Genomic DNA, 27250 nt, shown 5'->3' with positions numbered 1-27250 from the left:
CCTCTGTGAGACGGGACCGTGGAGAACAGAGGAAGAGACCATGGGGCTGGAACCGGGATGATGCAAAGGAGGGCCCCATGTACAGACCTGGGTGCAAGAGCTTCTAGACAAAGAGAACCACAGTTCCAAAGCCATGCCCAGTGCCCTCCTCCATAGGTCCCCCTCCCCAGCCCCTGGGCCCAGCAAAACTTCCCTCCTGGTCTTCAGCCTGTGGCAGGGAACTGTGGAGAGATGCTTGCCTGCCCCCAAGTTCTCATTCCAAGTCCTCGGGGCTTGCCCATGCTGGAGAGCAGCTCTGGGCTGGCGTCCAGCTTGGGGTGTCTCCCTGGGGCTCCCAGGATGGTGTTGTCACCTTGGGAGGCGTGAAGAGCATCCAGGCGTGGGCGGATTCCGGCCTGGAGCAGGGGTGAGGGTGGGGGCCCGGCTGTGGGCCTCGGCCTTCCCAGCCCAACCGCAGCCTGGCCTAAAAGGGCAGACAGATAATGAGTCCTTCCCGCCCCTGGCCCAGAGAGGGAGGGGTTTCCTGACAGGAAATTGTCCTCCTCCGAGCACCCCCCCAACTCAGATCCAAGCTCTCAGCAGTCCTGGCTGAAGTAGCCTGGGGACAGGACAGCAGCGGGAACAGAAGGACGGGCAGGAGGACAGAGGTGAGTGTGCTGGGGACAGGGGGAAGGGGTCCCACCTCCCACTGGGAGCCCTTCTGAGAAAAGAGTTGCCCTGAGTTGCACTGGACCAGAGCTGATGAGAACCTGTGCCTTGAACCCAGCAGGGGCCGGGGGGCAAGAGAGAATCTGGGGCCTGACCCCAGCGGGGTGCCGGCGAGAAGGCAGAAAGGAGATGAGAACAAGAGGAGGGTGCAGGGGAGAATTTGAGGACTCGAAGGGTCCAGAGAGGGTGCAAGGGAGCACTGGAAACCTTGGCCACCAAGGGAGAAGAGAGATGAGACGACACTGGGTCAAACGTCCTGCAAGTCTGGGTGGGAAGACTGAGGCCAGGACGGATCGAGTGTGTGTTCTGTCCCAAGAGATGGGGTCTCGGAGATGGGAGACAGGGACCAGGTGGGGATTGACATCAAGCAGGAGAGACGAGATCAGGTTGGGATTGGAGATGCGGATGAGCTTGCAGTGGGCTGGGCTGATGACAGGATTGTGTTTGGGGTCAAGGACTGGTTTGGGGTTGCACTGGTTGGGGTTGGGCTTGGGGACACGCCGTGCAGAAAGACTGTTCTCTAATGTAGACGCTGGCGTCAGAGGTGATGGATTCTGCAAACCGAGGTCAGGGCCGCTGCAGAAGGTTAGGGACTCCAGGGAAAAGGCTGGCAGTGAGGAAGAGGAGGAGGGGCTCAAAGAGGGAAGCTCTGGTGGCCAAGACATCCTGCGGGCCTGAGAGGCTGGGGGCTTGAGGGATGCCTCGGAAGTGAGTCAGGGGCTGGGCACTGGGAGGCAGACAGAGGGTTGGAGGGGGCAGGATGTCAGCACCCGTTTGCAGAGGCGGGTGTTGGAGCCAGGAAGGGGAAAGACGTCGGAGCCAGTTTTGGGAAAATGTTGCAGCCAGGTTTGGGGATGCTGGATCCAGATTGGGGGCGATATTGAAGCCAGGTGGGGGAAAGTCAGACGTCGTCTGGGTAAGGTTGACTTCAATTGGAGGGAAATTCAAGCCTGAAATTTTGAGAGGAAGATGGAGACAGCTATGGGGTGGAGGGGGGATGATGGAGCCATTTTGGGATGAGGCATGTGGATGCCAGTTCAGAGGATGAAAGAGAAATCGAGGATGGCTGTGGTGGCTCATGACTGTAATCCCAGCACTTTGGGAGGCTGAGGCAGGTGGATCGCTTGAGCTCAGGAGTTGGAGACCGGCCTAGGCAACAGGACGAAACCTCATCTCTACTAAAAATACAAAAATTAGCCAGGTGTGGTGACTCGCACTTGTAGTCCCAGCTACTCGGGAGGTTGAGGTGGGAGGATTGCTTGAGCCTGGGAAGCAGAGGTTGCAGAGAGCCGAGACCATGCCACTGCACTCCAACCTGGGCGACAGAGTGAGACTGTCTAAAATATAAAAGAGAAGGTCAGAGTGCAGTGGCTCATGCCTGTAATCCCAGCACTTCGGGAGGCTGAAGTGGGTGGATCACAAGGTCAGGAGTTTGAGACCAGCCTGGCCAATATGGTGAAACCTTGTCTCTACTAAAAATACAAAAATTAGCCAGGAGTGGTGGTGGGCACCTGTAATCCCAGCTACTTGGGAGCCTGAGGCAGGAGAAATCGCTTGAACCCAAGAGGTGGAGGTTGCAGCGAGCTGAAATCGTGCCATTGCACTCTAGCCTGGGTGACAGAGTGAGACTCCATCTCAAAAAAATAAAATAAAATAAAAGAGAAATGAGCGTGCAAATAATGTGTGTGCATGGGGGGTATCTATTGCACATCCCTGGGGGCTCCAGGCAAGGGGCTGTCATGGTGACTGCCTCCTGGAGGGTGGGGGCCCATGGAGACTGGAAGGAGGTCCGAGAGCATTTCTAGGAACCGGAGGGTTGAGAAGCAGCAGCTCAGGGGTTGAAATGGGGGAGGAAAGAAGGGGCCTCCCCATCATGGAAAGGGGTGCTCTTACCCACAGCCTAGGCAACCCAGGCCTTTTGCACACCACCCTCTTTCCAGGCCTCCTGTCCACCCCCACACGTCTGCATAATCCTGACCGTGTCCCGACCTGCTCAGAACCCTGTCCTGGTGACAAACAAACTACAGGTCCAGCAATAGGAGAACGAGTGAACATCTGACCCTTTACGCAATTCATACAGTGGAATATTACATAGCACTTAAATGAACTGGAGCTGTATAGCTAGACATGGATAAATCTCACAAGTTCATAATGTGGGCAAAAAAATAAATTTTAAAGCAAGTTGCAAGATACAAATAGTATGATACCATTTATAGAGAGTCTGAAACCGTGTAAAACACTATATTATTTCTGGATACAAGTCTATGGAGCATGGGATAAAAATCTACTTGGATGAATAGACAGTACGTTCATTCTGGATGCTGGGTTCCTTAAGAGAAGACTAGAGCGAGTGGGACCAGGAGAGGTGGCGGGAGGAGGCTGCACGCATTTGTAATTCATTCTTTTTTTTTTTTTTTCTTGAGATGGAGTTTTGCTCTGTTGCCCAGGCTGGAGTGCAGTGGCACAGTCTGGGCTCATTGCAGCCTCTGCCTCCCAGGTTCAAGCAATTCTCCTGCCTCAGCCTCCCAAGTAACTGGGACTACAGGCACCTGCCACCACACCCAGCTAATTTTTATGTTTTTAGTAGAGACAGGGTTTCACCATGTTGACCAGACTTGCCTTGAACTCCTGACCTCAGGTAATCCACCCGCTTCGGCCTCCCAAAGTACTGGGATTACAGGCGTGGGCCACCGCACCTGGCTTATTCTTTAAAACAAAAATCAGGCCAGTTTGCAGTGGCTCACACCTATAATTCCAGCACTTTGGGAGGCGAAGGAGGGAGGATTGTTTGAGACCAGGAGCAGGAGTTCCAGACCAGCATGCACAATATAGCAAGACCTCATCTATAACAAAAAATTAAAAAATTAAATTAGCAGGGTGTCCCCGTTGCTTGGGAGGCTGAGGTGGGAGGATCGCTTGAGCCCAGGAGTTCGAGGCTGCAGTGAGCCATGATCACGCCACGGCACTCCAGCCTGGGCAACAGAGTGAGACCCTGTCTCTAAAGACAAAAGCAACAACAAAAACCTGAACCAAGAGAACAAATGATCGTGTGAGCTGTGGCTAGGATGGTAGGCCCAGAGGTGTTTATTAAGCTTGTCTTCTGTACTCTTCTGAATGTTTGAACTATTTCATCGTTTTAAAAAGCACCCATCTGGCCGGGCGCGGTGGCTCAAGCCTGTAATCCCAGCACTTTGGGAGGCCGAGACAGGCGGATCATGAGGTCAGGAGATCGAGACCATCCTGGCTAACACGGTGAAACCCCGTCTCTACTAAAAAAATACAAAAAACTAGCTGAGCGAGGTGGCGGGCGCCTGTAGTCCCAGCTACTCGGGAGGCTGAGGCAGGAGAATGGCGTGAACCCAGGAGGCGGAGCTTGCAGTGAGCTGAGATCCGGCCACTGCACTCCAGCCTGGGCGACAGAGCGAGACTCCGTCTCAAAAAAAAAAAAAAAAAAAAAAAAAAAAGCACCCATCTGTGGCTCTGCAGGGCTCTTGGAAGAAAGTCTGTCCCTTATCAAGGAATTTAAAGCCTTGTATGGCCTGCTCCCTAGTGACCTCTTCCAGCTTGACTCACCCTCCTCCTCTCCACCCAAGGAATGAACTGTCTTGCCTCTTTCCTTCCTTCATTTCCTGTTTAGCACCCATTCCCTGAGTGTCTGCCCTGTGCTGGGAGCTGGGGACACAGTGGTGACCGAGACAGCCCCAGCCCTGTCCTCCTGGGGTTTGCAGTCCAGTGAGGGACACAGATCTGTCCCCAGACAGGGACGACCCAGAGCAGGCAGGGGTGAGGTGTGGGAACCCAGGGGCTGTGGGAGCCTGAGGGTCAGGGAGGGCTTCCTGGAGGAGGGGGCATGGGGCTGAGTCCTGAAGTGTGAGTCCTGAAGTCCTGACTGGAGCATGGAGAAGAGGTGTCTATGTAGAAGCACCAGCAGATGCTGAAACCTGGAGGGTCCTGGGGTAAGGAGGAGGCTACGGGACAGCGCTAGTGAGGTATGCAGCTGCCAGAGCATGAAGACTGTGGTGACAGGCCTCAGCTTTGTCCCGAAGTCACTAGGGAGCCATGGAAGGCTTAAGAGATGGAGAAGAGCAGGTCTGTGCTTTTTCAAGGTCCTGAAAGGTGCACTGGAGGTGCTAAGACTAGAGGCTGGGGACCAGGGAGGAGGCCAGGGCAGGGAAGTGGGTAAGGGTTCCGCTTGGGGTAGGGGCTATGGGAAGGGAGTGAAAGGAGGGAGCGCAGACTGAAGAGAGGCTTAGGAGATGGAATGGGCAGGACTCAGGAAGCTGTGAAGGCAGGGACTGGGGCTGCCCTGGCCACCGCTGTGTCCCTAACACCTGCACAGGGCTGGGCCCATGGCAAATACCTAGTAAATTTTTTTGTTTTGTTGTTTTGTTTTTTGAGACTGAGTTTTGCTCTATCTCCCAGGCTGGAATGCGGTGGCATGATCTCAGCTCACCACAACCTCCACCTCCTGGGTTCAAGCAATTCTCCTGCCTCAGCCTCCTGAGTAGCTGGGATTACAGGCGCCTGCCACCATGCCTGGCTTTTTTTTTTTTTTTTTTTTTTTTTTGAGACGGAGTCTTGCTCTGTGCCCCAGGCTAGAGTGCAGTGGCGCAATCTCGGCTCACTGTAAGCTCCGTTCCCCCGGGTTCACGCCATTCTCCTGCCTCAGCCTCCCGAGTAGCTGGGACTACAGGTGCCCGCCACCTCGCCTGGCTAATTTTCTTGTATTTTTAGTAGAGACGGGGTTTCACCGTGTTAGCCAGGATAGGATGGTCTCGATCTCCTGGCCTCGTGATCCGCCCGCCTCGGCCTCCCAAAGTGCTGGGATTACAGGCTTGAGCCACCACGCCCGGCCTTTTTTTTGTATTTTTAATAGAGACAGGGTTTCGCCATGCTGGCCAAGCTGGTCTCGAACTCCTGACCTCAGGTGATCCGCCCACCTCTGCCTCCCAAAGAGCTGGGATTACAGGCACAGGAGCCACCACACCTGCCCTCAAGCCATTTAAAAGCACACAATTAAGTGGCATTTAATGCATTCACAATGTTGTCCAACCATCCCCTTTATCTAGTTCCAGAGTGTCTTCCTTTCCCCAAAAGGAAACCCTGCATCCATTAGCAGTCACTTCCCATTCCCTGATTCTCTCCAGTCCTATAGGTAATTGTCAGTCTCCTTTCTGTCTCCAAGGATTTGCCTAGAGACCTGCGAGGTGACTCACACCTGTAATCCCAGCACTTTGGGAGGCAGAGGCGGGCAGATCCCTTGAGGCCAGGAGTTTGAGACCAGCCTGGGCAACATAGCAAGACCCTGTCTCAATAAATAAATAAATAAAGTTGGGCATGGTGGTGCACACCTGTAGTCCCAGCTGCTGAGGAGGCTGAGGCATGAGGCTCGTTTGAGCCCAGGAGTTTCAGACTGCAGTGAGCTATGATGGGGCCATTGCACTCCAGCCCTGGGTGACAGGGTGAGACCCAGTCTCAAAAAAAAAAAAAAAAAAAAAAAATTTAGGCTTTGCCTATTCTAGACATTTCCCAATAAGTTTTTGCCGAAGACATGAATGAGGGAGAGATGACAAGGGTACTAATCAAATGGGAGAGATGAAGGGGATGAGGGGGTGTAGGCAGGTGCTCAGGAGTCTGTCCTGGATGTCTGGATGGATGGTGGGGCCTGGGTCCCCATACCATCTCTGTCCTTGGCTGACTGTGTCATCTTGGGAGGGAGCCTTCCCCTCTCTGAGCCTGTTTCTCCACGGAGTAGGAGGATCAAGAGGATCAACTTAAGATAGAGAATATTCCAGGCCAGGAGCGGTGGCTCACGCTTGTAATCCCTGCACTTTGGGAGGCTGAAGTAGGTGGATCACCTGATGTCGGGAGTTCAAGACCAGTCTGGTCAACATGGTGAAACCACATATCTACTAAAAATATAAAACTTAGCCTAGTGTGGTGGCACGTGCCTATAGTCCCAGCTACTCAGGCTGAGGCAGGAGAATTGTTTGAACCTGGGAGGCAGAGGTTGCAGTGAGCCGAGATTGTGCCACTGCACTCCAGCCTGGGTGACAAAGTGAGTGAGTGAGACTCCATCTCAAAAAAAAGGGAGAATATTCCAGACATAAACATTGCTCCTTAGTGACAGGGCAGGAGTAGGGTAAGGAAAGGTTCTAATGTGGATATGCAGGGAGAGCACCCAGGCACTGGAATCAGACGGTCTGAGGGCAAATCCTGACTTTGTTCTTGAATCATCGTGGGACCTTAGGCAGGTGCCTTTGCCCTTCTGAGCCTCCATTTCCTCATCAAAATGAAGATAATGAAAATCCCCACCATGGCCGGGCATGGTGGCTCATGTCTGTAATCCCAGGACTTTGGGAGGCTGAGGCAGGCAGATCACCTGAGTCCAGGAGTTTGAGTCCAGCCTAGGCAACATGGCAAGATCTCCATCTCTACTAAAAATATGAAAAATTAGCCAGACGTACTGTCATGCGCCTGTAATCCCAGCTCCTCAGGAGGCTGAGGTGGGAGGATTACTTAAGCCCAGGAAGTGGAGGCTGCAGTGAGCTGCACTCCAGCCTGGGTGACAGAGTAAGACTCTGTCTCAAGAAATAAAAACAACAAAAAAAGTCCCCACCTTGGGCTCCTGTAATCCCAGCTACTTGGGAGGCTGAGGCAGGAGAATGGCGTGAACCTGGGAGGCGGAGCTTTCAGTGAGCCGAGATTGCGCCACTGCACTCCAGCCTGGGCGATAGAGTGAGACTCCGTCTCAAAAAAAAAAAAAAAAAAATGTCCCCACCTTATAGACTCGTGCAGATCCAGGGGTTATTAAGTGCTCAGGCAAGTGTCTGGTACACTCACCCCAAAGTGCTCGGTACACAGAGGTACTGTCATCCACACCACCGTTGTCATCAGCATCGTCCATGGTCATTATTTTTTTCCCCAGGTCCTCACCTGTCAAAATGCCTATCCTGAAGAACCTGGGAGTGTCAGACCCTAAGGTGCCCCGGGCGGGGACCCTGCCCCTGAGGTCCTCTCGGAACCCCTTTGAAGAAGTTTCAGGGCTGGAGGAAGAAGAGGCCGGGGAGCTGGGGTCCCTCCCCAATGGAACATCTTGTCGCCGCCGCGCCACCCTGGAGAAGCTTGCAGGCCTGGCTCCCTTCCGTCTGGGCTGGGCCCCGGGCCGGCGGGCAGGCAGCCCCGGGGATGGGCAGTCCCGCTCTTTCCTGGGCCGTGTGCTGGTACCAGGGATACGCAGGAGCTCAGCAGATTTTGGCCTCCTGGCCCGGCTGCATGGGACCCGAGCCCATGGCGACGAGGAGGCAGCAGGGGAGGCTGCCCGGAGACTGGCCTTCCTGAGACTCGGGCGTGGATCCAAGCCCCAGCGCGCGTCCCTGGCTGAGAGAGTGGTGCCTGCAGGCGAGGCAGCTCCAGAGCCCCCACCCAAGGTCCCAGAGCCCCCAAAGATGAAGGAGCCATTGTCAGGTGAGTCCAGAGCCCTGACCCAGTCCTGGGAGAATTCCAGTGCCCATGTCCATCCCCAGCCCTGGTGGTCCCAGGCTTCATACTTAAGCCCATCCCAGCTGCCACCTGTGACCCCGACCTGCAATTCACATGTCTGACTCACATCTCCTGCCTCCATGCCAGCTCCAGCCCATTACTACTGCCGTCCTAACTCCTGTCATCAACCTTCTTCAGAGCCACCTGTTAATATACGCCCACCCTCAATCTTTGCCTCCTCCACCTGCCGTCTTCAGCCCTACTCCCACGTCTAAAGCCACGTGAATACCTGATTTTGGTCCCATCTCTCCCCCTTCCCTTTCTATCCCCAATTTCTTCAATTTCTTTATTTTATTTATTATTTTTTGAGATGGAGTCTCACTGTGCCGCCCAGGCTGGAGTGCAGTGGTGCAACCTCGGCTCACGGCAATCTCTGCCTCCTGGGTTCAAACGATTCTCCTGCCTCAGCCTCCCAAGTAGCTGATATTACAGGCATGTGCCACCACGACCAGCTAATTTTTGTATTTTACTAGAGATGAGGTTTCACCATGTTGGCCAGGCTGGTCTCAAACTCCTGACCTCAAGTGATCTGCCTGCCTCATCCTCCCAAAATGTTGGGATTACAGGTGTGAGCCACGGCACCTGGCCAATTTCTCCTTTTTATGAGGATACCACTCATATGGGATTTGGGTCTGCGCTATGATCTCACTTTAATTTGATTGCCTCTGTAAAGACCCTATTTCCAAATCAGGTGACATTCTGATGTACTGGGGTGAAGACTTCACATATCCTTTTTTTTCTGGGGGGACATAATTCAATCCCTAACACCACCCCGTCTTCATCCTCAGTCCCCATTCCTACTCCAAGCCCCAGTGTCTTCCTCAATGCCTTTTCTGTTCTCACCCCACACTTATTCCAAGCCCACCATCAGTCTCTATCTGAGACACATCCATATGCTTCTCGTACAGCTCATCCTTTCCTCCAAATGCCATCTCCTTTTGGAGACAGGGTCTCACTCTAACACCCAGACTGGAGGCTAGAGTGCAGTGGTGCAATCATGGCTCTCTGCAGCCCTGACCTCCTGGGCTCAAGCAATCCTCCCACCTTAGCAGCCTGAGTAGCTAGGACTACAGGCACACGCGATCACACCTGGCTAATTTTTACATTTTTTGTAGAGATGGGGGTCTCACTATGTTGGTCAAGTTGGTCTTGAATTCCTGGCCTCAAGTGATCCTCCTACCTCAGCTTCCCAAAGTGCTGGAATGACAGGTGTGAGCCACCACGCCTAGCCCAAACACCATCTTTTTTTTTTTTTTTTTTTAAGACAGAGTCTCGGCCGGGCGCGGTGGCTCAAGCCTGTAATCCCAGCACTTTGGGAGGCCGAGACGGGCGGATCACGAGGTCAGGAGATCGAGACCATCCTGGCGAACACCGTGAAACCCCGTCTCTACTAAAAAAAAATACAAAAAACTAGCCGGGCGAGGTGGCGGGCGCCTGTAGTCCCAGCTACTCGGGAGGCTGAGGCAGGAGAATGGCGTAAACCCGGGAGGCGGAGCTTGCAGTGAGCTGAGATCCGGCCACTGCACTCCAGCCCGGGCTACAGAGCAAGACTCCGTCTCAAAAAAAAAAAAAAAAAAAAAAAAAAAGACAGAGTCTCTCTCTGTTGCCCAGGCTGGAGTGCAGTGGCATGATCTCGGATCACTGCAAGCTCCGCCTCCCGGATTCACACCATTCTCCTGCCTCAGCCTCCCAAGTAGCTGGGACTACAGGCGCCTGCCACCATGCCTGGCTAATTTTTTATATTTTTAGTAAAAATGGGGTTTCACCAGGTTAGCCAGGATGGTCTGGATCTCCTGACCTCGTGATCCACCTGCCTCGGCCTCCCAAAGTGCTGGAATTACAGGCATGAGCCACCACGCCTGGCCCCAAACACCATCTTTAATATCAATGTCTATGTCCAACACCATGGCAACCCCCAGCTGGTCCAGTCCCGTTTCATATCCCATTCTTCCCCATGTTCACCTTCAACCCTTTTACACTCTTTTGGTCTCACTCTTAACCCCCAGCCCCAGGCCCCTCTCAGCACCCACCTTCCACCCATTTCCCTCCGGCAACCTCCTTTTTTTTTTTTTTCCTTTGAGATGGGGTCTCACTCTGTTGCCCAGCTGGAGTGCAATGGTATAATCTCGGCTCACTGCAACCTCCACTTCCCCGGTTCAAGCAATTCTGTCTCAACCTCCCGAGTAGCTGGGATTACAGGCATGCATCACCATCCATGCCTGGCTAAAATTTTTTTCTGTATTTTTAGTAGAGATGGGGTTTTGCCATGTTAGCCAGACTGGTCTCGAACTCCTCATCGCAGGTGATCCACCTGCCTCAGCCTCCCAAAGTGCTGGGATTACAGGCATGAGCCACCACCCCTGACCAGCAACCTCCTTATTCAGTCCTACTTGATATCCTAGTCCTTCCTCAGCCCCCAGTTTCAACTCCAACTCCAAACTCAACCTCCTCTTCATCCCTAATCTATCTTCACCCCTATCCTGAGTCCCAATCCTAAACCCTCATCCCCAACCCCTCCATCTTCAATTCCATCCACGTTCCTATTCCCAAGCCCAACTCACTTCCAGAATTCATCTTCAAACTCACATCAATTTTTTTTTTTTTTTTTTTTTTTTTTTTTTTTTTTTTTTTGCGACGGAGTCTAGCTCTGTCATCCAGGCTGGAGTGCAATGGCGAGATCTCAGCTCACTGCAACCTTCGCCGCCCCGGTTCAAGCAATTCTCCTGTCTCAGTCTCCTGAGTAGCTGGGACTACAGGCACACACCACCATGCCCGGCTAATTTTTGTATTTTTAGTAGAGATGATGTTTCACCATATTGCTCAGGCTGGTCTCGAACTCCTGACCTCAGGTGATCTGCCCAACTCCCAAAGTGCTAGGATTACAGGCGTGAGCCACCGTGCCCGGCCTTCACATCAATCTTTACGTCCTTTCTATCCTCAGCTTTCACTTACACTCCCCTCCCCCACCTTTCCAACCTCATCCCTACCCAGATCCCAATGTCATTCTTCCCTCCTTTCCCATTTCTGTCCAGACTCCCACCCGACTTAATCCTAACCCTAAACTCCCTCATCCCCACCCCCACCTTCCCCCCATCCTCACCTCCAGCCCCATCCCCATCCTTGTCCCAATCCCCATCTTAATTCACTGCCATCCCCAACCCTGCCTCTATCTCTGCTCCTGTGCCTGAGCTCTGCTTTTAGCCCTGAGGCCTGAGCTGCTCCAGGGCTCGGGACACAGGAGAGCCTTTTCTGTCCTCTGATGCCCTCCGCGTTCTGGCCAGAGGCTATTTCAGCCCCAGCTCCCTGGGGACTGGGAGGGCACTGGAGGGAGGTGAGGAGGGGGTGACTAGAGCCCCGCCTTCTGGAAACGGATGGGCAGAAATAGCGCTGGCCAGGAAATAGTTTCTCTGCCAGGGAGGAAGTGGAGGGGGGTGGAGGTGTCGAGGGTAACCCTGGGCTGCCAGGACCCTCCTTCAGCCTCAGAGGCCTTCCAGCCCCACGACTCCCCTTTCTTGAGGCAGTCTGAACTCATCAGAGGGCCAGATCACCCCACAGCCATCCCCACCCCAAAAAGACCCCATCAGTGGTCCCATATCCTCTCCTCATCTCCAAGCCCCCACCCTGCCCCTCCTGCTCCCACCGCTGCCTCCATCCCACTCCCCCTTACCTGGCTCCTCTCTCAACCCTCTCGCCTCCTCCGACCCCTCCTCCATTTCTCCATCCCGCAACCTCCCGAGATCCCTTCCTCAGTCACAGGCATTTTTCTTTTCTCTCTCTCTCTTTTTTAAGTTTTTATTTATTTAGTTTTGAGATAGAGTCTCACTCAACATGTTGCCCAGGCTGGAGTGCAGTGGCGCAATCTCGGCGCCCTGCAACATCCGCCTTCCGGGTTCAAGCGATTCTCCTGCCTCGCCCTCCCGAGTAGCTGATATTATAGGGGTATGCCACTACGCCCTACTAATTTTTGTATTTTTAGTAGAGACGAGGTTTCGCCGTGTTGGCCAGTCTGGTCTTGAACTCCTGACCTCAAGTGATCCGCCAGCCTCGGCCTCCCAAAGTGCTGGGATTACAAGCATGAGCCCCTCACCCTGTCCCCTCCCCTACATCCTTTACCCAACACCCTTCTTTCTTGCTCTTCTCCGGGCTCTTCTCTGCCCCCAACACCTTCCCGCCTCCTGTAACCCTCTTCCCGTCATCTCCCTTCCCTTCCTAAGCACCCACCCTACCCCTGCGTCCGGCATTGCCCCCATCCCCCCCCCCCCCCCCCCCCCCCCGCGCACTGCTGACCTCCCGCCTTCCCCCCTGCAGTGCTGGAGATCCTGAGCCTGATCCAACAGCGCGAACTAGCGCGCGCGGACGAGCACATCCTGGAGCTGGAGGCCGAGGAGCTGGCGCCGTCGGGGGGCGGCGCACCTGGGCCTCCCAAGGCCGAGGGCGCTGGCGGGGGCCGCCGGGCGCGGGACGTGGCGCTGCTGTACGAGGCCCTGCAGCGTGAGCTGTGGGCGCTGGTGCGCGAGACGCTGGCGGGCCCCGGGCCGGGCGCGTGCGCCGGGGCAGGCGCTGTGGCGCAGCTGGGCCAGGTGCTGGTGCAGGAGGAGGCGGCGGATGGGCGTCGGGGGCCCGGGGCGGCCCGCAAGCTGCGCGCCCGCTGGGCCGAAGCTGTGGCGCGCGCGGCCCGGGAGCGCCTAGAGGCGGCGGCTCCTGGGGCGCCCGGAGGTCTGGCCGGGCAGCTGGAGGCGCTGCGGGCGCGGTTGCTGGAGGATATGGCCGTTGTGCGGGGCCGCCTGGCCCCCGCCTACCCCGCCGGCCTGGGCGCCTTCGGCGTCTACCTGCGCGGCTACCACGGGGCCCTGGCCGAGTGGCTGGGGGCCTCTGCCCGTCGCAGGCTGCCGCTGGCCGACCGCTACGCGCTGCTGCATTGGCACAATCAGGTCTACCCCAGGTGAGCTGGGCTCGGTTGCCCAAGGTCGCGTGAAACCCCCAGCCCCAACCCCCAGCACTGGCCTCTTCAGACATTAAGGACCTTGGGACAGCTGACCTTACAGTCCTAGCACTTAACACCATTGACCCATCCAGTCGTCAGCACCGCTGACAGTTATAATCCTAGAATCAAATTGCTACCCAGGCTTCCGGTTCCAGCACCTTACTGCCACGAACCCTTGCAGTCCTAGAAGAGCTCCGGCACCACTGTTGTCCAAGAACCTCAGCGCTCTGTCAACACTTACACTCTAGATCGCCTCACTGTCCACCCTTCCAGTCCCCGAATCTTAGCACCGTTGATTCCTCCAGTCCTAGAACCTTCGCGTGTCTACGTTTCCGTTCCTAAAATCTCAACACCATTCATTCTTCTAGACCTACATACAACCTTAGCATCATCGGACAGTTACACTCCTAGCACCTAAGTAACACCGATGCTTCCAGTCTTAGAATCCTAGCATTCCCACCTTTTCAGACCTAGAACGTATTGGCACCATTGAGTCTTCAAGTTCTACAATTGTAGCACTATCAACAGTTTCAATCCTAGTAGCTCAGCACCGTGGGCTCACCAGTCCAAGAACCTGGGCTTCATGACACTTACGCTACTGGAATCTTAGCTGTTCACACTTTGAGTCCTAGAGTTTTAGCCTTGTTGACCATTCCTTCCTAGAACCATAGCCCCACTGACCCTTAACCTTAATACAATGACACTTAGAATTCTAGAATCCTGCACTGCTCTCTCTTTAGAGCCTAGGTCAGTAGTAGTGTTGACGTTTCCAATCTTAGAACTTAGAATTGATGACTCAACCATAGAAACTTAGTACCAATGAACCTTTGAATCGTAAACCTTAGCCTCATTCCCTCTTTCGGTCTTAGAACCTCAACACTGTTGATCCTTCTAGTTTTAGGACTTTATTTATTTATTTATTTATTTGTTTATTTTTGAGACGGAGTCTTGCTCTGTTGCCCAAGCTGGAGTGCAGTGCTATCATCTCCGCCCACCGCAACCTCCGCCTTCCGGGTTCAAGCAATTCTCCTGCCTCAGCCTCCCAAGTAGCTGGGATTTATATAGGCACCCACCACCATGCACAGCTAATTTCTGTATTTTTAGTAGAGATGGGGTTTCACCATGTTGGCCAGGCTGGTCTTGAACTCCTAACCTCAGGTGATCCACTTGACTCGAACTCCCAAAGTGTTGGGATTACATGCCAACCATGGGATTACGAGCCACCATGCCCAGCCTAATTTTTTTGTATTTTTAGTAGAGGCGGGCTTTTACCATGTTGGCCAGGCTGGTCCTGAACTCCTGACCTCAAGTGATCCATCCACCTTGGCCTCCCAAAGTGCTTCGATTACAGGTGTGAGCCACCACACCTGGCCCAGTTTTAGGACTTGAGTGCTGTTCACCCCTTGAATTCTATACGGGTAGCCCCCAGAACCTCAGTACCATGGTCCCTCCCAGTCCTAGAATCTTACTACTCTTGAGCCTTTGTGTCCTAAAACATACCCATTCTTGTGGCCGGGGGATGGAATATGGTGATTAGTTACCTCCAGGTCACCTGTCTACCCCAGAGAAAAGGGAGTTAGCCACATCCAAGCCACACCTTGGGCAGTGAAGGGGGTGGGTGGTTCTTCCAACAAAATCAGGGTGCTGTCACCAGAAGACTGGGAAGATCTCATTTGGGAATGTATGTTGATAATGCTCTCATGTTATCTATAAGGGATGGAGGCAGGATAGGGAGTCCAGAAAGCTTCCTAAAGTGCTGGGAACTGGGTTTGGTCCAATTTGTAGGGAGATGGTGTTTATAATTGAGAGGATGCCGTGAGCCCAAGTCTGGGGTATATGGGGGTGGATATTGATGATGTCACATAGCTCCAGGCATGTAATCAAGTAGAAGGTGGGGAGCAAGGGCTGGACTGGGGAAGCCTGCAAGGCCAGGTAAGGGAGCAGGGCTTCAGAGCATAGGCGCAAAGGGAACTTCTGTCTGGTGAAATGGATCATGGGCGAAGCCTTGCGTGTCAGATCTTCAAGCCTGGACTTGACCCTTAAATATCATGCCCGGACACCATCCATCAGGGAGCTGACTCAGAGAGCTGGAGCCGGGGAAGCAACAATTCCAAAGACTTCCTCTGAGGGATGAGCAGAGCTGACTTAAGAGAGAGGAAGGGAGTGGCCTAGGGTCACAGAAACAGTGGGTAGGAGGGTGTAGGGAAGGGTCCAACTGCCCAGCCCCACTTTTCACAGACCTCCTTTTCTCTCACCCCCACCCCCAGAGAGGTCTTAGGGTTGGTGGACATGGCTGCCCTGGAGAATGGGGAGCTGGGGCCCCTTTTGTCCCCTGGCACCCTGCGGGGTTTGGAGGATGAATGCGTCACAGATGTTAAGGTACCTGGGATTTTGCATTTTGGAAGTGGGAAGTGCTGTGGAGGGAGGGAGGGGGTCACAGTGGGCTTCGGAGGCCTGTCCCCTCCCCCTTTCACTCTTTCCAGCTCCCTTTCCCCTTTATGAATTTCTGAGTTCTGTCCATACGCCATAGACACAAAGGCCGCCTGTACAGACACTTAGTAAAGGTTCAGTATATCTGGACACTTCAAACCTTAGAGTACAAGAAAATCACAGAACTGGGCCGGGCGCGGTGGCTCATGCCTATAATCCCAGCACTTTGGGAGGCCGAGGTGGGTGGATGACGAGGTCAGGAGATCAAGACCATCATGGCTAACATGGTGAAACCCCGTCTCTACCCAAAAAATACAAAAAATTAGCCAGGCGTGGTGGCGGGCGCCTGTAGTCCCAGCTACTCGGGAGGCTGAGGCAGGAGAGTGGCGTGAACCCGGGAGGTGGAGGTTGCAGTGAGCCAAGATGGCGCCACTGCACTCCAGCCTGGGTGACAATGCGAGACACCGTCTCAACAACAACCGTCTCACAACAAAAATTGTTTTGTGAAACATTTAAAAAGTTAGCTGGGTGTGGTGGCATGTGCCTGTAGCCTCAGCTACTCAGGAATCTGTGGCAGGAGGATTGAGTCCAGGAGTGTGAGGCTGCAGTGAGCCATGATGGTGCCACTGCACGCCAGCCTGGGGGACAGAGCAAGACGCGGCCTCTAAAGAAAAACAATATTTAATATAAATAATACTTAATACATATTATGTAATAGTAGGATTTATATTAAATATATTTAATTTAATGTATATTAAATATAAATATTAAATATACATCATTTATGTATACGTATTAACATAAATATGTATACACATTGTAAATAATATACACGTGTACATTAATGTACGTATATGTATATTAATGTACATGTGTCTTTTTTTTTTTTTGAGATGGAGTTTCGCTCTTGTTGCCTAGGCTGGAGTGCAGTGGCACGAACTCGGCTCACTGCAACCTCCTCCTCCTGGGTTCAAGTGATTCTCTTGCATCAGCCTCCCAAGTAGCTGGGATTATAGGCATGCACCACCACGCCCGGCTAATTTTGTATTTTTAGTAGAGACGGGGCTTCTGCATGTTGGCCAGTTTGGTCTCGAACTGTTGACCTTAGGTGATCTGCCCACCTAGGCCTCCCAAAGTACTGGGATTACGCGCATGAGCCACTGCGCTCGGCCAAACCACAGACTTTTGATATAAAGTTCCAAACCACAGAGTTAGGAGTGGGAAGGGCTGTGGAAGTTTTCTGGCTCAGCCTCCCTCCCCAGCATCACCTTGACAAGCTCACAGGTAGAAACCGGAACTGCTTGGGGCTAAGGGCTAGGGGATTGTGGTGGGAAAAAGAGATAGAAAAAGACCCCCAGGCAGCCCCCAAGTCCTACCTGTCTCCCATCTCCCCACTGTAGGCTCAGACCAGGGCCGCCCTTCTCCGCGTGCTGCAGGAGGACGAGGAGCACTGGGGGAGCCTGGAGGACCAGCACAGCAGCCTGGCCCAGGATGTGTGTGAGGTAGGAGGTGGAGGGAGGCTTGGGGATGGACTGGACGGCGCAGGCATGGGAAAGTGAGACCTTGCCCCCTCCTCACCTCTTCTCGTCGCCCTGGACCTTGCAGCTGCTGGAAGAGCACACAGAGCGAGCGCCCCGCATCAGCCAGGAGTTTGGGGAGCGGATGGCCCACTGCTGCTTGGGGGGGCTGGCAGAGTTCCTGCAGAGGTAGGGGGACCTGGGAGCACGGGTTAGCTCTGCTGGGGTTGGGCATCGGGGCCTGGGATCCTACAGAGAGAGGAGAGATGAGAGGGAGTCACCTGAGGACAGGTAGAGTGCCAACGCAGGGGTGGTGGCTTTGGCAGCCTGGGTGCCCAGCCAGGAACCCTGACCCAGCAGCGCCCCATCTGTCCCCTTTCCTCCCACCAGCTTCCAGCAGCGCGTGGAGCGATTCCATGAGAACCCAGGAGTCCGGGAGATGCTACCTGACACCTATATCAGCAAGACCATCGCCCTGGTCAACTGCGGCCCCCCGCTGAGGTGAGGGCATCCCCGGTATGATGGAGGGAGGACCAATCCAAGGTGGAAGCTGACCTGGGATGCCCGGATCCTGGGTGGGGATTGAAGAACTGATTCAGGGGAGCCTGAGCATGGCACCTTAGAAGCATAAAATCTGCGAGTCCTTGAAACAGCCATAGTACCACAGAGCATCTAAATATTGGAATGTTCGAATTATAGAAACCTAGACCCCAGACTCAAGACTCTTAAGAATGACAATTTTTTTTTTGTTTGTTTGCCTTTTTATCCTTTTTGATTAGTTTAATTAAAAAAAAAAAGATGGGGGCTGGGTGTGGGGGCTCACGCCTGTAATCCCAGCACTTTGGGAGGCCGAGGCAGGTGGATCATGAGGTAAGGAGAGCAAGACCATCCTGGCTAACACGGTGAAACCCCATCTCTACTAAAAATACGAAAAAATGGCTGGGTGCCGTGGCTCAAGCCTGTAATCCCAGCACTTTGGGAGGCCGAGGCGGGTGGGTGGATCACAAGGTCAGGAGATCGAGACCATCCTGGCTAACACCGTGAAACCCCGTCTCTACTAAAAAAATACAAAAAACTAGCCGGGCGTGGTGGCGGGCGCCTGTAGTCCCAGCTGCTCAGGAGGCTGAGGCAGGAGAATGGCATGAACCCGGGGGGCGGAGCTTGCAGTGAGCCGAGATCGCGCCACTGCACTCCAGCCTGGGGCACAGAGCAAGACTCCGTCTCAAAAAACAAACAAACAAACAAAAAATACGAAAAAATTAGCTGGCCGTGGTGGCGGGTGCCTGTAGTCCCAGCTACTCAGGAGGCTGAGGCAGGAGAATGGCATGAACCTGGGAGGCAGAGCTTGCAGTGAGCCGAGATCGCACCACTGCACTCCAGCTTGGGCAACAGAGTGAGACTCCGTCTCAAAAAAAAAAAGAGAGGCCGGGCGCGGTGGCTCAAGCCTGTAATCCCAGCACTTTGGGAGGCCGAGGCGGGTGGATCACAAGGTCAGGAGATCGAGACCATCCTGGCTAACATGGTGAAACCCCGTCTCTACTAAAAATACAAAAAACTAGCCGGGCGTGGTGGCGGGCGCCTGTAGTCTCAGCTACTTGGGAGGCTGAGGCGGGAGAATGGCGTGAACCCAGGAGGCGGAGCTTGCAGTGAGCCGAGATCACGCCACTGCACTCCAGCCTGGGAGACACAGCGAGACTCCGTCTCAAAAAAAAAAAAAAAAAAAAAAAAAAAAAAAAAAGAGAGAGAGATGAGGGTCAGCTGGGTATGGTGGCTCACACCTCTAATCCCAGCACTTTGGGAGGCCGAGGTGGGCAGTTCATCTGAGGTCAGGAGTTCAAGACCAGCCTGATCAACACGGTGAAACCCTATCTCTAAAAAAAATAGAAAAATTAGCCAGGCATGATGACAGGTGCTTGTAATCCCAGCTACTCAGGAGGCTGAGGTGGGAGAATTGCTTGAATCCGGGAGGCGGAGGTTGCAGTGAGCCAAGATCCCATCACTGCACTGCAACCTGGGCAACAGAGCAAGACTCTGTCTCAAAAAAAAAAAAAAAGAAAAGAGATGAGGGTCTCTCTATGTTACCCAGGCTGGGCTCGAACTCCCAGGCTCAAGTGATGCTCCTGCCTCAGCCTCCCAAAATGCTGGCATTACAAGTGTGAGCCACCGCACCTGGCCATTCCCATTTCCTATCATTGTGGCAGTCTGTGTTCTTCCATTGCTGAATGGAGAATAGTCCAGACTGAGCACTTTCTGCCCAAATCACAAACACTGGGACCTTGACCCAGCAGATCCTCTAGGAATCCACCCTTTAGAGGCCAAAAGCTCATGGGAGATGACATGTGTGCGGGGTTCCTCCCTGGAAAAAATGGAACCAACTGTCCATCTATCGGGGGCCAATTAAATAAATGATGGGACAGCTAAGCAGCGGAATCCAGTTCAGATATTAAAAAGGAGCATGAGAACTCTTCATGCCCTAACGGAAAAGTCTCCAAGCTGTTGAAGGAAAGAGCAGAAGTGGGTATACCATTCTACCATTTGTATTACAAAAAATAATAACAATGGCCGGTGCGGTGGCTCACACCTGTAATCCCAGCACTTTGGGAGGCCAAGGCGGGCAGATCACGAGGTCAGGAGATCGAGACCATCCTGGCTAACATGGTGAAACCCCGTCTCCACTAAAAATACAAAAAATTAGCTGGGCGTGGTGGCGGGTGCCTGTGGTCCCAGCTACTTGGGAGGCTGAGGCAGGAGAATGGTGTGAACCCGGGAGGCGGAGTTTGCAGTGAGCCGAGATTGCACCACTGCACTCCAGCTAGGCAACAAAGCGACACTTTGTCTCAGAATAAATAAATAAATAAATAAATAAATAAATAAATAAATAAATAAAAAATGGCTGGGGCAGGATGCAGTGGCTCACACCCATAATTCCACACTTTGGGAGGCCAAGGTGGGCAGATCTCTTGAGGCCAGGGTTTCAAGACCAGCCTGACCAACGTGGTGAAAGCCCGTCTTTACTAAAAATAACAAAAATTAGCCGGGTGTGGTGGTGGGCACCTGTATTCCCAGCTACTTGGAAAGCTGAGGCAGGAGAATCACTTGAACCTGGGAGGCGGAGGCTGCAGTGAGCCGAGATCGTGCCACTGCACTCCAGCCTGGACAACAAGAGCAAAAGTCTGTCTCAAAAAAAAAAAAAAAAAAAAAGAGTAAGGGTAGAGTTTCAGAGTTGTAGACTATCAGAACCACAGACTTTTAGAATGGAGGCCTCCCCACTCTCACCCAGAAAGCACCAAGAGAAACTGAGACCCGAAAACCCAGCAAGACCTCCCCCAGTATACCCTAGACCTCCTAGCCATCCATCCCTCAGCCTCCCAATATCCATGAGTCCCCTGACATCCCCAGACATCCCCAATCCCCAGATACCCCCAACCTGTCAAGTATCCCCTGTCCCCTCTCCAGAGTCCCTGACCTTCCCCAGCCTCCCATCTGACCTGTCACCCCCGTGGCCCTCTGCTCTACCTAAGGGGAGACTGGTCTAGGCAGTTGGGCTGAGATGTTGGGGTCCCTCACTTTTGGCTCTGTTGATCCCTACAGAGCTCTGGCCGAGCGCCTGGCCCGGGTGGGGCCCCCAGAAAGCGAGCCGGCCCGGGAAGCATCTGCTAGTGCTCTGGACCATGTGACCCGGCTCTGCCACCGTGTGGTGGCCGACCTGCTGTTCCAGGAGCTGCAGGTGAGTGAGATGGGAGGCCAGGGTTGGGGCCCTTGCCAGGACAGGGAAGTGCTCCCCACCTCCAACCACCATCCTCCAGTTCCCTTCAGCCCATAGCTCAGTGTTTGGGAAGCAAACAGCGGTGGGTGGCGGGGGCGGTTAGGGCCATGCCTGGCCTGTTGGTGGGGTGGAGAGGGTGCAGGAAGGAAGAGGTGAGGATGTGACCAGGGGGAGAACAGAGGGCCATCAGCAGGAGTGGGCTTGAGGTTTGGGTGGAGCCCCTCTCCACTGAGGTCCCCCAAATCCCTGCTTAGGCTCTGCTAGACCCCAGAGCCCCCTACGCCCATCTCTAGGCCCTCATGCCCGCCCTATAAGGGTTTGGTGCAAAGGTGGGTTAGTGAATGTGGTGGGGGGTCGGTGGGAGCACTGAGGAGAGAGACTGCAGGCGGAGTGTGTTCCTGGCCATAACACAAGCTCAACCCGTGTTATACAGTGAACCACTCCCCTTTGCTCAGAATCCTCCCACAACTCCCAGCTCATGCAGAGCAAATGCCAAAATCCCGCCGTGGCCCCCACAGCCCTGCACAATCAGCCCCTTCCCTCTCCCCTCTCTCTCTCTCAGACCTCATCTCCTCCCTCTGCCCGCTCCCTGACTCTCCCGCTAACCCCCACGCCAGCCACACTAGCCCCCTTGCTGTCTCTTAACCCAGTAGGCACATTCCTGCCTCAGGGCCTTTGCACTTGTCCTTCCCTCTGCCTGGAACGCTCTCCCTCTCACAGCCACATAGCTCCTTCTCATGCCTCTTTCAAGTCTTGTTTTGTTTTGCTTTGTTTTGTTTTGTTTTGAGACAGAGTCTCCCTGTGTCGCCCAGGCTGGAGTGGAGTGGCACAATCTCAGCTCACTGCAACCTCTGCCTCCCAGGTTCAAGCAATTTTCCTGCCTCAGCCTCCCTAGTAGCTGGAACTACAGGCATGCACCACCACGCCGAGCTAATTTTTGTGTAGTTTTAGTAGAGACGGGGTTTCACCATGTTGGCCAGGCTGGTCTCGAACTCCTGGCCTCATGTGATCTGCCCAGCTCGGCCTCCCAAAGTGCTGGGATTACAGGTATGAGCCACCACGCCCTGCCTCAAGTCTTGACTCAAATGTCACCTCAGTGTGACCTTCTCTGATTGCCGCATTTAAAACAGAAGCCCGGGCCAGGTGCGGTGGCTCATGCCTGTAATCCCAGCACTTTGGGAGGCAAAGGTGGACGGATCACTTGAGGTCAGGAATTTGAGACCAGCCTGGCCAACATGGCTAAACCCCGTCTCTACTAAAATTACACAAATTAGCCAGGCGTGGCAGCACACGCCTGTAATCCCAGCTACTCTGGAGGTTGAGGCAAGAGAATTGCCTGAACCCAGGGGGCGGAGGTTGCAGTGAGCCGAGATCATGCCATTGCACTCCAACCTGGGTGACAGAGCGAGACTCCCTCTCAAAAAACAAAAAAACAGAAGCCCCTAGACGAAACCCTCCTCCCAACTTCCTGCTGTTTTTCTCCAAAGCACTTACTGCCATCTGCCATGCTTTTTTGCCACCACGCCCAGCTAATTTTTGTATTTTTAGTAGAGACGGGGTTTCACCATGTCAGCCAGGATGGCCTCGTGATCTGCCCACCTTGGCCTCCCAAAGTGCTGGGATTATAGGCATGAACCACCGTGCCCTCCCTATTTATTTGTATTTCTGGTAGAGACAGGGTCTCACTATGTCGCCCAGGCTGGTCTTGAACTCCTGGGCTCAAGCAATCCTCCTGACTTGGCCTCCCAAAGTGTTGGGATTACAGATGTAAGGCACCACACCCAGCTTGCTATCTTAAATGTACAGACTTTGTAGCAACAGCAAACACATTCTCAGGACTCACTGTGCCAGGTGCTTGAGAGTATCAGCTCGTTTAATTCTCACCGCAATCCTACGAGATGGACTGTAGGTTCATTTTACAGGTGAGGAAGATGAGACCAGCAAGTGGCAGAGCCCATTGCGAATCTACAGTCTTAATCTATAAACCACTGTGTGGCCGGGTATGGTGACTCACGCCTGTAATCCCAGCACTTTGGGAGGCCGAGACTGGTGGATCACGAGGTCAGGAGATGGAGACCATCCTGGCTAACACGTTGAAACTCCGTCTCTACTAAAAATACAAAAAATTAGCTGGGCGTGGTGGCAGGCGCCTGTAGTCCCAGCTACTAGGGAGGCTGAGGCAGGAGAATGGCATGAACCCGGGAGGTGGACGTTGCAGTGAGCCAAGATTGTGCCACTGCACTCCAGCCTGGGCGACAGAGTGAGACTCCGTCTCAAAAACAAACAAAAAACAAACAAAAAACACTACATATGTTTGCTTTTTTGTTTTTGTTTTTGAGACAGAGTCTCGCTCTGTCACCCAAGCTGGGATTACAGGTATGAGCCACTGTCTCTGGCTTTATAAACCACTATGTATGTTTTGAGAGACAGAGAGAGAGACAGAGACAGAGAGAGCGGAAGCAAAAGAAACAGGGAAAGACTGAGAAAACAAGATAGGTGAGGGAGGAAGGAAAGGAGACATCAGAACCAGCTAGAGATAGACCGCTCATGGTGGCTCACGCCTGTAATCTTAGCACTTTGGGAAGCCAAGGCGGGCAGATCACTTGAGGTCAGGAGTTTGGGACCAGCCTGGCCAACATGGTGAAACCCCATCTCTACTAAAAATACAAAAAATTAACCGGGCATGGTGGCAGGTGCCTGTAATCCCAGCTACTCGGGAAGCTGAGGCAGGATAATCGCTAGAACCTGGGAGGCAGAGGTTGCGGTGAGATGAGATCATGCCACTGTACTTCAGCCTGGGCAACAGAGGGAGACTCTGTCTCAAAAAAAAAAAAAAAAGAAAAAAAAAGAACCAGCTAGAGACATGAAGAGATAGGACACAGTGCTGTGCTTGCATGCCTGTGTGAGTGTATGAATGGCTGTAGGCTTTTGAGGGAGTGTGTGTGTGTGTGTGTGTGCCGTGTGCATGAGTATGCATGTGTGTGTAAGCATCAGCCAGGGTGTGGACCCTGGGAGAATCACCAGGGCCCAGGCATTATGTGGGTTCCCTCATGCCTTGCTCCATTTTTGGAGGTTCAGTAAACAGAGCTGGCCAGGCACGGTGGCTCACACCTGTAATCCCAGCACTTTGGGAGCTGAGGCGGGAGGATCGCTTAAGCCCAGGAGTTGGAGACCAACCTGGGCAACATAGTAAGACGTTATCTCTACAAAAAATAAAAAACAATAAGCTGGGTGTAGTGGTGCATGCCTGTGGTTCCAGGTACTTGGGAGGCTGAAGTGGGAAGATTGCTTGAGCCCAGGAAGTCAAGGATGCAGTGAGCCGTGTTCGCACCATTGCACTCCAGCCTGGGAGACAGTGCAAGACTCTGTCTCAAAAAAGAAAAAAACAAACACCCTGCCGGGCGCAGTGGCTCACACGTGTAATCCCAGCACTTTGGGAGGCCAAGGCGGGCAGATCACAAAGTCAAGAGATCGAGACCATCCTGGCCAACACGGTGAAACCCCTTCTCTACTAAAAATACAAAAACTAGCTGGGCATGGTGGCAGGTGCCTGTAATCCCAGCTACTCAGGAGGCTGAGGCAGGAGAATTGCTTGAACTGAGAGGCGGAGCTTGCCGTGGGCCGAGATGGCGCCACTGCATCCCAGCCTGGTGACAGAGTGAGACTCTATCTCAAAAGAAACAAACAAACAAAAAACCCCCAGCAACACGCTAGACATGGTGGGTCACACCTGTTGTAATCCCATCACTTTGGGAGGCTGAGGTGGGAGGATCGCTTGAGCTCAGCAGTTCGAGACTAGCCTGGGCAATACAGTGAGACCCTACCTTAAAAACAAAAACAAAAACAAACAATAAAAGAAAACTGGGCTGCTGTCAGGGTGAGAGAACAGGAGGGGGTGCTGAGGCTGAGCTGAAGAGGGAATTAGACCCCCCCCCCGTGGATACCATCCTGGGGATGTCTCCGAACCTCACATGCCCTGTGTCCACCCAGACTGCAGCCTCTCCCCCAACCCTCCCCTTGCCCCTGTATCAGGGAGAGACCCACAGCCTGCCCATCTCCAGGGTCTCTGGTCTCCTCCAGATACCTCCTTTCCCTCCCCATGGGCGGTGGTCACTCACTTCATCCTATGAATTCTACCACTTGGATTCTCCTCTTCCCCCTCCTCACTCTTTCATTCCCTCCCTATCTCCGCTTTCCCCTTTGTTCCAGCCTCCTCCCATTTTGGTAAAGCACAAATCTGACCCTCTCCCTCCCCAGCACAAAACTGGCCATGACTCCCTACTGCCCTCAGGAGAAAGCTGGGGCTTCTCCCCCAGCCCAGGAGGCCCTGTGCACCCCAGGCCTGCCCCAGCCTCACCTCTCCCCTCCCTGTCTTATACCTGGAATAAGCCTCAAAACCGGCTTAAGGGTCGCACAGCTCCCCTCACCCCCAAAACACACACTTCGAAAGGCCCAAGCTTGGTTTAATGCTCTCCGTCACTGTCTTAAAGTTATTATTATTTTTTGTTTTGGACGGGGAAAAAGAGTTTTGTTTTTGTTTTTGTTTTTAGAGATAGAATCTTGTTCTGTTGGCCGGGCGCGGTGGCTCAAGCCTGTAATCCCAGCACTTTGGGAGGCCGAGACGGGCGGATCACGAGTTCAGGAGATCGAGACCATCCTGGCTAACACGGTGAAACCCCGTCTCTACTAAAATACAAAAAAAAAATTAGCCGGGCGAGGTGGTGGGCGCCTGTACTCCCAGCTACTCGGGAGGCTGAGGCAGGAGAATGGCGTGAACCCGGGAGGCGGGGCTTGCAGTGAGCTGAGATCCGGCCATTGCACTCCAGCCTGGGCAACAGAGCTAGACTCCGTCTAAAAAAAAAAAAAAAAAAAAAAAAATCTTGTTCTGTCGCCCAGGCTGGAGTGCAATTGCATGATCATAGCTCACTGCAGCCTCAACCTCCTGGGCTTATGCGATCCTCTCACATCAGTCTCCTAAGCAGCTAGGACCACAGTGTGGGCCACCATGCCCAGCTAATTTAAAAAAAAAAATTACAGAGAGGGAGTCTCACTATGCTGCCCTGGGCTCAAGCAATTCTCGAGCCTCAGCCTCCCAAAGGGCTGGGATTACAGGCATGAGCCACCGTGCCCAGCCCTTAACATTTTTTTTTTTTTTTTTTTGAGATGAAGTTTTTCTCTTGTTGCTGAGGCTGGAATGCAGTGGCTCAATCTCAGCTCACTGCAACCTCCACCTCTCAGGTTCAAGAGATTCTCCTGCCTCAGCCTCCCGAGTAGCTGGGATTACAGGCGCCCGCCATCACACTCAGCTAAGTTTTTTTATTTTTAGTAGAAATAAGGGTTTCACCTTGTTGGCCAGGCTGGTCTTGAACTCCTGACCTCATGATCCACCTACCTCAGCCTTCCAAAGTGCTGGAATTACAGGCATGAACATCATGCCTGGCCCCTTAATAATTTTTCAATAAGTCTGCCTGGTCAAAAGACAGTTTTTAAAATGATGAACTCAATTCATTTGGTGCATTTGCAAGGTGCAATGCTTTCCTTCATTAACCAGTGAAAGAAGTTAGAAATTAACTTCCCCCAGAATCAGCAAATGGCAAACACATTTCCGTGAAAGTCACAGTTGCATATATATACCGTGCATTCTAGAAAAGAGGGGGCAAGACAGGTTCCACCCACTTTCACAAGTTTCATCAAATACCGGATCTACTCAAGGGTGGAGAGAAAAGGCAACTTTCAAAAAGGAGGATGTTATTAACTGAGGCATTTACTATATTCCTTCCTAAGTGCCCCAGATGGGGAACCTGTTTTCTCAACCAGATCTAGGAAGTGGAATGTGGAAGCAATTCGTCCTCCTCCCCTTAAGGGCTGTGCATAGTTAATGAATTTTAAAAATATGTCTTAAAGTTCTTTCTTTTTCTTTTTCTTTTTTTTTTTTTTTTTTTTTGAGACAGGGCCTCCCTCTGTTACCCAGGCTGGAGTGCAGTATCATGATCATATTTTACCGAAGCCTTGAACTCCTGGGCTCAAGCGATCCTCCCACCTCAGCCTCCTGAGTAGCTGGGACTACAGGCACATGACACCATACCTAGCTAATTTTTATTTATTATTTTTATTTATTTACTTATTTTTGAGACGGAGTCTTACTCTGTCACCCAGGCTGGAGTGCAGTGGTGCGATCTCGGCTCACTGCAGCCTCCACCTCCCAGGTTCAAGCAATTCTGCTGTCTCAGCATCCAGAGTAGCTGGAACTACAATTGCACGCCATCACACCCGGCTAATTTTTGTATTTTAGTAGAGACAGGG

The 27250-nt window shown here is 53.1% G+C and overlaps 1 protein-coding gene across 2 annotated transcripts in view; it reads left to right on the top strand.

Moving 5' to 3' along the window:
• Window positions 1-580: 580 nt before the first annotated feature.
• The window catches only part of EXOC3L2 (exocyst complex component 3 like 2), a 34520-nt gene continuing 7850 nt past the window's right edge, over window positions 581-27250 (top strand). For both annotated transcript variants that reach the window (XM_045379269.3, XM_065535626.2), the window contains exons 1-8: window positions 581-647; window positions 7637-8175; window positions 12559-13192; window positions 15502-15613; window positions 17065-17166; window positions 17270-17370; window positions 17572-17682; window positions 20773-20908. In XM_045379269.3, the coding sequence (XP_045235204.1) occupies window positions 7653-8175; window positions 12559-13192; window positions 15502-15613; window positions 17065-17166; window positions 17270-17370; window positions 17572-17682; window positions 20773-20908 (1719 nt within the window). In that variant the 5' untranslated portion in view covers window positions 581-647; window positions 7637-7652. The remainder of the gene's footprint in view (window positions 648-7636; window positions 8176-12558; window positions 13193-15501; window positions 15614-17064; window positions 17167-17269; window positions 17371-17571; window positions 17683-20772; window positions 20909-27250) is intronic.

Source organism: Macaca fascicularis, chromosome 19, assembly GCF_037993035.2.
Source record: "Macaca fascicularis isolate 582-1 chromosome 19, T2T-MFA8v1.1".
Lineage (NCBI taxonomy): Eukaryota > Metazoa > Chordata > Mammalia > Primates > Cercopithecidae > Macaca > Macaca fascicularis.
This window is presented reverse-complemented; position numbering and strand designations above follow the sequence as displayed.